The 12059-nt window shown below is 38.1% G+C and overlaps 1 protein-coding gene across 1 annotated transcript; it reads left to right on the forward strand.

Moving 5' to 3' along the window:
• The first annotated feature begins 9750 nt into the window (after positions 1-9750).
• LOC104120519 (pentatricopeptide repeat-containing protein At3g02490, mitochondrial) lies at positions 9751-12059 on the forward strand. The gene has a single exon (XM_009632289.4). It carries the CDS (start codon positions 9849-9851, stop codon positions 11790-11792), a length of 1944 nt encoding a protein of 647 aa, XP_009630584.1. The 5' UTR covers positions 9751-9848; the 3' UTR covers positions 11793-12059.

Genomic DNA, 12059 nt, shown 5'->3' on the forward strand with positions numbered 1-12059 from the left:
AGGGCAAATAAGAACAGGCTAAGCGCAGATCCTTGATGTAACCCCATAACAACCGAAAAATGCTCTGAGTCACCTCACACTGTCCTAACCTGAATCTTAGATCCATCATACATGTCCTTGATCGCCCTAATGTAAGCTATCAGTATACCTTTTGCCTCTAGGCATCTCCAGAGAACCTCCCTAGGGAACCTTGTCATATGCTTTTTTCAGGTCAATAAACACCATATGCAGATCCTTCTTCCCATTCCTGTAATGTTCCACCAACCTCCTAATAAGGTAGATAGCTTCCGTAGTCGATTGATCTGGCATAAACCTGAACTGGTTGAAAACAAAATCTTCAAATCCCAAAATAGCTCTAGAGTAATTTTTGAAGTTTTGTACTCACGAAACTTCAAATTTCTTTAAATAAAATGTATGTCCAAACATAATTTTCACTTTCAAAACTATTTTTTATCTCATCTACAAAAATTTATTTTTTTCAAATTTCAACCAAATTTATGTCTTATACGCTAGCTAAGTAACGAATTAATAAAAGAATGCGGTCTAACATTAATAATTTGATATGTGCTGTTACTGTATTGAACTCGTTTATTTTTCACAAAAATGGGTCATCATAAATAAGGACCAAGTGTTTTTGCAATGGCAACAACAGTGCTGAACAATAACCTCGTAATAACAAGGGATTTTTTCCTTCCTATATAATATTTGAAACTTATTTATCAAATTTGTTCAAGTTTTATATATTACCCGCCCTAAACAAATTTTTCTTATAATTTATATACAATCAATTATTAGTACCTTAAATTGATAGATTCAGTTACACATTTTTTCTTTTTTCTCTCATATCCTCTTTCCTTATTCTCTAACCAATCAGTGATGACCGTAACTTTGGTACTAATTTCCATACCAAAATTCAACCAAATTGTTCCAATCAAACCCCACATTCTGATATCTAAACAACAATTAATCTGAATACCCATTAGAAAAAGCATATCCCTAACTACGTGATGCACATGGGTAAAAATCCCTACAATCAAAGTCGAAATTTGTGAGGCTATGAAACGAGTTCAAGTTCATTTTGTAAGAAGTTTGTATATACAGTTTTTCCTTATAATCTCTTACGAATTTTATATGAAACTTTTAAGTTAAAGTTTGGGGTAGACTACAGTAAATTTGATATTCTTGTCTTTTTCTTTTTAAACTCTTTTGTCCTTATCTAAATTACGCTGTATTACACAAATCTAGGATTAGATTGCACAAATAAAATATAAATTAATATAAGAGAGAGGTGATGATAAAAGATTTTTTTACCATATTATCAGAGAATGATGATGCGCAGTTAATATGTATATACAATATAAAACCTGTACAATAATCTAGGTGGAATGTATAGGTAATTTTCTGTATTTACGTACTGTATTTCTATAAGAATCGTTACTTTTGATGGAGGAGCGAGAAAGAGGAGAGAAAAGGTTTGTGTAATGGGTATGTCCATCTTTATGATACATATGCAAAATATATTATAAACTAAAAATAAATTTCATACAAGTAATTATACAATATATAATTTATTTATAACTTATTTACATCATTCTTACCCAGGTAAATACAACTACAATATCATACAACTTAAATATAATTTTCATACAAATTTTATACAATATGTCTTTTGTCTGTATTTTATATATGATTTGTATATATTTTGTAAGTGGTATGTTTATCTTCCTCTCTGAAATTCCAATCAAAACTTTCTCTCTTAAAATAATTTTGATACGTATCAACAACTTTATGTAAAAAAAAAAAAGTATTTATAACTTAAATACAAATTTTGTACAACGATTCATATATTATACAACTATTTTTTAACTTTCATACAACATTCAGTTTATATATATATATATATATATATATATATATATATATATATATATATATATATATATATATATATTTATTTGTGTATTAGGTGGCCAACGTTAATATAAATTCGTAAGTATATTGTATGCCATGTCTTTTTCTTCTTCACCAAACATCCTAAAAAATGAGATATAAACTCAAAGAATATTTTTAATTATTTGCAACAACACCCAATCCAAACAAACAATAGTTTTTGAAAATCCAAATTCGAATTCAAACCTTTGAAGCTTTTTAATGGCTATCAATGATGGAGAATCAAACATCTTCAAAATTTATTGATTGGTAATTTCAATTCGAACACCAATTGTGCAACATGAAAGGAAATTGCTGACAAGGAGAGGATAAAAAAGCAGAGAAAAATGAAGGAAGAATATTGGGAAAAGAATAGAGAAGGATAGAGAGAGAGAGAGAGACGAGGAGAGAGAGAGAGAGAGAGAGAGAGAGACGAGGAGAGAGAGAGAGAGAGAGAGAGGATGGCTAATAAAAAAATTCCTATTCAATTCCTAATATAAAGAGATACTCATAAATACTAATTGTATATAATTGGTAAATTGTATATGCCCATGTAATTAAGTTAGAACTTGATTAGAGAGGGTAATGAAGTTTCATATGTAATATAGGAAGGTAAAAATTGGTTGGAGGGAGGTTTATACTTTATACTCTTATCTAAAGCTAATAAATTTTTTAACTTTTTGGTATGTGAAAATATATATTTTTCTTTATTGGTAATTAAAATAATTTTATTACCAAGTAGTCATTATGTACGGTACATAAAAAATAAAAATAAAAACTAATAAAAAATAAAAATTGGATATTCATCCCAATTCCAGAAACCATACAAAACAACTCAACATTAGCCTAAACATTTTATAACTAACTAATATGAGTATAATATTCTATTTATTTTTTGGTTGAAAGGATATTTATATAGCTAGCAATAAATTACATAGTTAAGTCATTGTTGGGGTAATGTAGGACCCTACTGCAGCAATATTTTGGAGAATTGTTCCATATTACAACCCACAAAAAACCTAACCAAATCAGTTCCTAGGATGTCTGCCCAAAATACATCATTGGCAAAACATCGGAGGAACTGCTAATATGCTATATCTATTCAAAAAGACTATTTTTGTTGCTTCCTTGGCCAAAGCATCTGCCACCCTATTCTGCTCCCGGTAAGTGTGCTTCACCACGACTCTGCCCATCCTGCGTATTAAGGACCTGCATTCACCAATTATAGGATCGTAAGTGAGGTTAGCTGTTATTAGCATTTGTATGATTTCAGCTGAGTCAGTATTAATTTCAAGAGGAACCAAATTATTTTGTTCGGCAAGTTGAAGTCCTTTTAGGAGGGCCTTCAGCTCTGCCATAGTGTTGGTTGTGTGGGGGATATTCTCCATAAACCCAATTATCCAATCTCCATTGTGGTTTCTGAAAACTCTACCTATACCTCCTATTCATGGGTTCTCTTTAGCTGCCCCATCCGTATTAAGTTTGTAGAATCCTCTCCTTAGTGGCTCCCATTTGATTATGATTTGGTATGTTATTTTGGTGGAAGTATTTTTAGTCAACATAAGGTATTCTGTGGATTTGGAGATGGTGTTGGAAGAGTTGACAAGCTCTTTTTTGTCATTAAAGAGGTTGTTGTTTCTGGTTAACCAGATATGCCAGAAACAAAAGGGGGTGATGTTTTCCCAGAGAATGAGACTATTGAAAGGCTTTTTCCTAATTGAATTCCAAGTTGATGGTCATTGTTGGGCTAAAAAGATTGGGTCATGCTATCTAATATCCCTAGATGCTTTGGAGAGTAGGTCATTCCAAAAGCGTACTACATTGGTACACTCAAAAAAGATGTGGTCGATTGTTTCTTGACCATTATTGCAGTAAGAGCACTAGGGGTCACAGTTGACACCTATTATGTGGAGATAGCTCCTTGTGGGAAACCTTATGTGGGTAAGAAGCCAAATGAAGTTCTTTATTTTGTTGGGTACTTGAAGCTTCCATACCCATTTGAAGGATCCTTCCTCATCAGTCTCAAAATTGTTATTAGCCTTGCTAAGAAAATAGTACGCAGAACTGTTCGAGTAGTAGCCATTGGTAGTTAATCCCCATATGAGGGTGTCCTATTTTGTTGGATTTGAGGGAATGAAAACAGAGTTTAACAAGTTGAGAATGCTAGGGGGAGATCCATGGATAAAGTTGATAGGTCCCAAGCCCCTGAATTGTAGACTGAGTTCACCTTGGCATTTAGGTCATTTAGGGAAAGCGGACCCTCAATCAATTCCCTAATTGCCGGCTGATTAGGTATCCAAGCATCATTCATAAAGCTGACCCTATTTCCTTTGTGAACTACCCATTTGCTTGCTTTACTGCAAGTATTCCATCCCTTCAGAATGCACTACCATGTAGGGAATTTGGGGTATCTAGGATATCTAGTTGTTCTCATCATTCTATGTGTTTGGCTCAGGTTGCAGTGCTTGTGAATGAGGATTTTTGCCCATAAGCTATTGGTATTTTGGTAAGTCTTTCAGACAAGATTTGTGAGGGCTGCTTTGTTCTTTAGGTCAACTTTATGATGCCCTAATCCTCTGTCAGCCTTCTTTTTAGTGACCTTATCCCATTTGATTAGGTGCATTTTTTTTTCATATCTGGAGTGGTTCCCCATATGAAGTTCCTTTGGATTTTATCAACTTGTTTGGTAACTTGGGTGGACAGTTGGATATATTGCATGACATGGCTTGGGATGTTGTTTAAGGAGGACTTGGCCAGGATAGTTCTGCGAGCCATACTCAGGCAACTGGTTTTCCATCCAGCCAATTTGGATTGCATGTTATCAATTATGAATTGAAAATCTGCACTGGTGGATTTTTTATGAAAGTTGGGGAAACCAAGATATTTGCTAAATGATGTGGTGGCTTGAATGTACAGAGAGTTGGTGAGGCTCTCTAGAGAATACTGGGATGTATTGAAGGAGAAGAGCACTCTAGACTTAGCAAAGGTTGACTTTTTGGCCTGGCATCTCATTGAAGGTTTGCATAATATAGTGGATGATATTGCAGTTTCTGATGTTTGCTTTGGCGAACAAGGTAAGGTCATCTGCAAAGAATAGGTGAGATATCCTTAGGCCAGCTCTACTAATACTTATGGGTTGCCAAAGTCTGTCCACGACAGCCTTATCAATAGACCTGGATAATCTTTCCATACACATTATGAAAAGGTAGGGAGATATTGGATCTCATTGCCTTATGCCTCTTGATGGCTTGAAAGATTCAGTTTTCCCACCATTAACAAGAATATAGATGGTGGAAGAGCTAATGCATGACATAATGAGTTTGGTTAAGCCAGGAGGGAAATTGAAGGCATAAAGAGTATCCCTGATAAAAGACCACTCCAGCTTGTCAAAAGCTTTTTCAAGATCAATTTTGAGGATCATGTTGCCATATTTCCCTTTCATTTTCCTAAAGTGAGTAATGTATTCTTGCACGATGATGAAATTATCACAGGCTCTTCTGTTGGAGAGGAAACTGGCTTGGCTAGGCCCAATGATATGGGGCAATAAAGGTTTTATGCTATTGGCAATGATCTTGGTGATGGACTTGTATACTGTGTTACACAGTCCAATTGGCCTGAAGTTTTTCAGCATTGATGGTTGGGGGCATTTTGGGATGAGGCATAGCAGAGTTTGGTTCATGGTTTCATCCATGGAGTTGGAAGAAAAGCATTTCTTGCAGAAGTCTGTGATAGAACTACCCACAAGGCTCCAGTATTTCTAGTAAAAGAAAGGGTGGAGTCCATCAGGGCCAGGAGATTTGAATGTTTTATGGGAGAAGATTGCCCTTTTTATTTCTCCCAACTCAAGTGGTCTGTCTAGAATATCCCTTTGGGAATTAGAAAGGGTGTGTGACATAGAAAGATGACTGGTGGTGGCCATTGGGGCTTGGGAGTGGGAGAAGGTATAGAAGTTTGTGAAGAAGCCAAGAATGGCTGATTAGATATCTTGTTGGTCATAGAGCCAGTTTCCATTCTCTTCTTTTAGAGAGAGGATTTTGTTCCTTCTTCTTCTTCTGTTGAGAGTGGAAGTGTGGAAGAATCTAGTGCTAACATCACCCTTATTGAGCCAGTTAATCCTAGATTTTAGCTTCCAGAAATCCTCTTCATTTTTTAGGATTGAGTTAAGCTCATTGGCCAGATTGATTTCTAGGTTTAACAAAAATCTACTGCATTGGTAATTAGGAGATTTTTGGATTCCTGCAATTCTAGCTAGAATTCTTCTTTTCTGATGGAAGATGTTACCAAAGGTATCTCTGTTTCACTTAGTAACAATTCTTTTGAAAGATTCGGTGGATTGGAAGATGGTGGAATGTTCAGTGAAAGCCTCATTGATGATGTCAGGGAAACATGGGTAGATAGTTTACATGGTTTCAAATCTAAAGGGTCTAGTCAGATTGTTGGATGGTGTCCCTACCAGTTTAACCTGAATGGGGCAATGATCAGAGTGGGTCCTAGGAAGGTGCAACACAGTAGCCTCAGGGTATTGTTTGATCTAATTTTCATTGGCAAAGCACCTATCTATTCTTTCATGGATCAGGGAGGCCTTATTATTGTATCTCTTATTAGACCAAGTATATTTACTTCCTTTGTAACCTAGGTCTAGCAGATTGCATTCATTTATACAGTTCTAGAATAGGTTACTGCGGCTAGGGCTTATGGGATTGCCCCCAAATTTATCCCTCGCCTTTAAGACTTCATTGAAGTCTCCTCCCATAAACCAGTTATTTGTGAGAGTTTTGGAGATTGAAATAAGGTTATCCCACAGGATTTTCCTATCATCTAACATATTACTTGCATAAATTGCAGAGAAAAGCCAGGGAGTATGATTAGGTAATACCTTCACTATTGTATGGATACCTTGGGGTGTGGTGGCCACCCCATCGACACTCACATTATCCTCCTTCCACATAATCATGATCCCCTCAGAAAGGCCGATTGCCGGTGATTATATAATCATGTCGAACTGAAGCTCTTCTGCCAGCTTCTTGTGGTCGGCCATTTTTGTTTCAAGAAGAACGAGTATGGCTGGCTTGTGCATTTTTACCATCTCCATACAATGTCGCTTGAACTCAGCATTGTTTCCACCCCTAACATTCTATATGATGTAATTCATTAGGGATGGTGGGGATGGTTGGTGGAGACCTTCCTGAGGGTTCCCCATTCCTTGCGGAGCCCTCGTCAGAGATGGTGGCATTTTCCTCTTGAGGCTGAGGACTAGAGTCAGATTCAGTAACAGCTTGGTGGGCCTATGTGTCTGGAGGGACACGAGGCTCATACCACACTTGATCATCAATCTGGGGCACAGAATCACTAACACCTCACTGGTGTCGAGACTGAACTCGATCGCCCTGACTGAGTCCAGTAGGAGCGAGTCTATTCGTATAGGGCCGTAGATTGTTCCCTCTTCCTCTGGCGTGCTTTACTTTTTAAGAATTTCTAGGGCCTTGCTAATTCCCTTTTTGATATTGCTGAGGGGCAGCGAAGTGCTCATCTCTCTTGGTGCAGAAGATGATGACATTTGATGAGTTTAGGGGTCGATTGTTACAAAGATCGGGTCCATCGTTGGGTCCTCCGTTGTTAGATCTGGGAAGAAAGGTAGGGACTGGAATGTTTGGAATATTTGGGTGTTGAGTATCTGAGGGTCGATCATTGGTGACGCACTGTCCTTGTTCACCATCGTCTGCCATAGGCATGGACCAAATGCAGTTAGGGCTTTGTTCAAGGCCTCCACAGTAACCCTCTATATGAGGTGGGTTTTTGACAATCAGTGTCACTTTCTGGTTTCCCAGGGTGAAACTGTAAGTTAGGCCCTGTCCCTGTAACGCCGCTTCCAGCCAAGAAGTCGGTAGGTGGTCCGGTGGTAGTGGCAGAGAGGTGACGAAAGTTGTCATTTGCTCCTTTTTCATTTTTGTGCTTTTTGGTTTTACTACTTTGGCTAATGTGGGGGATTAACTTAAGGGCCTGATCCATTATCACGCCTTTTGGTGTCAAATCTTGGCCAGTTGAGGTGTTGCTGTTAATTGTGCCTGGGGGGAGGGGAGGGATTGTGCATTAATTATGGGTCTTTTGGAGTTGACGAAGGGTGTCTTTTCACCTGAAAGGAGAGGTTCCATATAGAGCACTTGATTGTTCGTGGTGACTGTTGAGATATCCCCATTAGAGATTATCTCAGAGGAAGTGGTAGGGGAAGCATAGGTGGGAGGGTTTGGGTGATTTGGGCTGACATACTCCAATTGGGTAGGGGGCCCTATTGGACGGGCGTGACTGGCCCTATCATATCTTACCGCAGATTTGGGGTATGTGGCTTCGATAGATGGGCCATAAATGGCAGCCTGATCTATGAGGCGTGATTGGGGTCAATGGAGTGCGTTGCGTCATGTTCATCGGGCACCAGTCCAGCTTTTTGTTTTGTACTTGTATTGGGCTGGGGCCGCGTTGGGGTGGCGGCCCGGTAATAGGGGTGGGGCTTGGTTTACTATTTGGGCCATTGGGCCTGTTTTGGGGTTTTGAACCATGGTCCTAGGTGTAGTGCCTTTACCATAATTTCCTCTAAGCTAAATTTGGCTATGAAGAAGTCCCATCCTAGGTCAATCAAGATTAACTGTTCGGATGATTTTCATAGTTCAATCAGTTTAGAGCGAAGATAGTGGTAGGGCGCTCTACGTCTAAAGACCTTTATGATTACAGAGTAGCGCCATGGGAGGTAGAGGCGTTGTTTATCATCATGAGAGAGAGGGATTGAACCTTTAACGTTTTTTCCTTTATCATTCTCTATGTTGTGGGAACATCATCCTCGTAATATTCGCTTTGCTGGCTTGCCGGTCTGTCCAATTGCATTTCCTTATAGGAGTGAGTTGGTTGAGTCACTTCAATGTCCATTTGGTTGGGTTTGTCTGGTGGTTCCGGTGGGATATGCGTTGTGATCATGGAAGGGTCCATGTTAGGAAAGGTTGGGTAGTTGGGAGAAAGAAGATGATGACAAAAATCAGTCTCATAAAATTAAGCTTTGACAGTTGGATCAACTCTTTATTACTCTCATGCTTTGACACAAAAATTTTACAATATTCTATTGATAGTATTTAAGATGGTCCAATAACATAAATATCAGTTAGTCAATATTCCTTTAATTTAATTCGTTAGAATTTATCGAAACTTCATCAAATGTTTAGACAAAACATATCCGTAAAAATAGCACGAGTTAGCAAGATTTTGAATTGATAATTGAAAAATAGCCAGCGTTTGCAAAGTCATTGAAAAATTAGCCACTATTTTGCTGTAACACGGAAAGTTCCAGCATAATATACTGGAGATTGGTGCACGTGTGTATAAACTTTCAGCATATTATGCTGAAACTCCAACACGCGGAAAGTTTCAGCATAATATACTGGAGATTGGAGCACCTGTATATGAACTTCCGGCATATTATGCTGGACAACGGTCCATAAACTGGAACTCCAGTATATTATGCTGGAAGTCCAGTATATTATAGTGGAACAGTATACTTATGCTGGAAGTTCCAGTATATTATGTTGGAGTATTTTCCGGATTTTGAACAGTGTTTTCGTTCAGATTTATCTTTACATGAAAAGTGGCTAAATTTCGATTACTTTTGAAATTGTGGCTATTTTTCAATTACTTTTTGTAAATCTGACTATTTTTGAATTTCTCCCAAAATATCAAAAAAAAAAAAAAAAATAACTCAATTCTAAACCCGAAACCCACATTCGGATTTTGGGTACGGTCCATGTGACCCGAACCTGTTAGAACTGAGTTTTCTCATTTCTGAATTCTCATCCATAAACCCTACCAAAATCCCCTTCCTTCTTTCGCCGAAACGCTTTTACCAATTAAAACAAATCTCTCAATCTACCAAAGTAAAAATGCGGAATCAACAGCGATGGCTTCGTCTTCTTCTACGCCACCATTCTTATTGCAGGAAACTCATCAATCCTTCTCCGTTTCAGGTAAATCACTCTCTTCGTTCTATCACTACTCCAACTATCCCCTCACGTACATCTCACATGCTCCCCTACCAACGCCTCACCATTCGTAGTCTCTCCACATCTGAATTAGCTATCGAACACAAAGATCCTGATCACCAAATCGCTGTTTTAACCGACATTTTCTCTAAATCAAACCGGACTAATGACGAAATTAAGCTTGATTTAGAGTCTAATAGTGTTATTATGACCCATGATTTGGTTATAAAGGCGTTACGGAGTTTTAGTACTGCGCCTGATGCAGCACGTAGGTTTTTTAACTGGGTTTTAGAGAATGAGAGTGAGAGGTTGAGCTCAAAGGTGTATAATTATATGTTGGGGGTACTGGGGTTTAATGGATTTGTTAAGGAGTTTTGGGATATGGTTGAAATTATGAAAAGTAAAGGGTATGGAGTGTCACGGGGTACTTTTAATCGAACTATTGAGAGATTTGAAAAGGATAAGCTGAGTGGCGATGTGAAGAAGCTAAAAGAGTTGTATGGTCCTGAGCTGGCTGATAATTCGAGCGAGGAAGTTTGTTCTAGGGTTTGCAAATTGATTTGCGGAAATGTATGGGGCGATGACGTGGAAAAGCAGCTGCGAGGGTTAAATCTCGAGTTTTCTAGTGAGTTGATCAGTGTGGTTCTGGAGAAGCTTGAATGTGAAAGTAATAAGGCTTTGATATTCTTTAGGTGGATTGAAGAGTGTGGTCTGTTTAAACACAACGAGCGGACTTTTAATGCTATGGCTAGGTACTTAGGTAGGGAAGAGTCCGGTGAGAAGTTCTGGAGGTTAGTTGATGAAATGAAAACAGCTGGGTTTGAAATGGAAAGGGAAACGTATATTAAGGTTCTGGAAAATTTTGTTAAGAGAAAAATGATTAAGGATGCTGTTGACTTGTATGAGTTTGCAATGGTCAGCATAAACAAGCCATCCTCACAGGACTGCACTTTTCTGTTGAAGAAAATAGTTGTTAGTAAGGAGCTTGATTTGGATTTGTTCTCAAAAGTTTTGAGGGTCTTCACAGAAAGTGGCAATTCATTGACTGGTGCTAACCTCGATGCCATTCTCAAGTCTTTGACCAGTGTTGATAGATTTGGCGAATGCAACAAGATATTAAAAGCAATGAAGGATGCTGGTTTCACACCTAGTCTTAATCAACAGAGCGAAATTGCTTTTCATTTGGGTAGCTGTGGGAAGGATAAGGATTTGAACGAGTTTATGAATTATATAGAATCATCAGGCAATATCCCAAATTCTAAAACATGGACGTCTTTAATTGAAGGGTACTGTGAAGCTGGTGATCTGGTTAAAGCTTCAGATGCATTTGAAATGATGGTTGAAAAAGAAGGTTCCTCGCATGCTGGGTGTGCTTTAGAATTGTTGGTTTCTTTGCACTGCCGCAAGAGAAGAGCAATTCATGCCTTCAAACTTGTCAAGAAGATGGTCGAGGACAAAGAACTACATGTGTGGCATACCACATATAAGTTATTGGTAGGAAAATTATTGGCTCAACGGGGTTTCGAGGAAGCTCTGGATGTTCTGCATTTGATGAAAAGTCAAGGTTATCCACCTTTTCTGGATCCATTCATCAAGTACCTTTCCAAGACCGGAACTGCTGATGATGCCCTTGCATTTACTGAAGCAGTGACCGTGAAGAAATTTCCATCAACTTCTGTATTTCTCAATTTGTTTGAAGCATACTTTAAGGCAGGAAGGCGGAGTGAAGCACAGGACTTCCTTGCAAAATGTCCCAGATACATTAGGAACCATGCCGATGTTTTGAATCTGTTCTGTTCCATGAAACCTCAGAAAGCAACTGCCACTATTCCTGCAGCTGCATAGGTTCAGATGGATACGTCATCTAGTTTTTTGTGCTGCAAAGTGTTTGGACATTTTTTGCCTAATATTTTCTTATGAAAGTTTGCTACCATCTATGCTTTCTCTAAAAATATTGGGGCTTAGTTCCCTTAGAAACTGTTTCTTATTCACTTGGTGAAATTCAATTGACACAAATAAGGATAAAATTGCGTTGGACTCACCAAAATTATTGGTAAACACTTCATCTTGTACTTTATACTAAAGTTGGTGAATGCTTCATCTTGACTCCAA

Source organism: Nicotiana tomentosiformis, chromosome 2, assembly GCF_000390325.3.
Source record: "Nicotiana tomentosiformis chromosome 2, ASM39032v3, whole genome shotgun sequence".
Classification (NCBI taxonomy): Eukaryota; Viridiplantae; Streptophyta; class Magnoliopsida; order Solanales; family Solanaceae; genus Nicotiana; species Nicotiana tomentosiformis.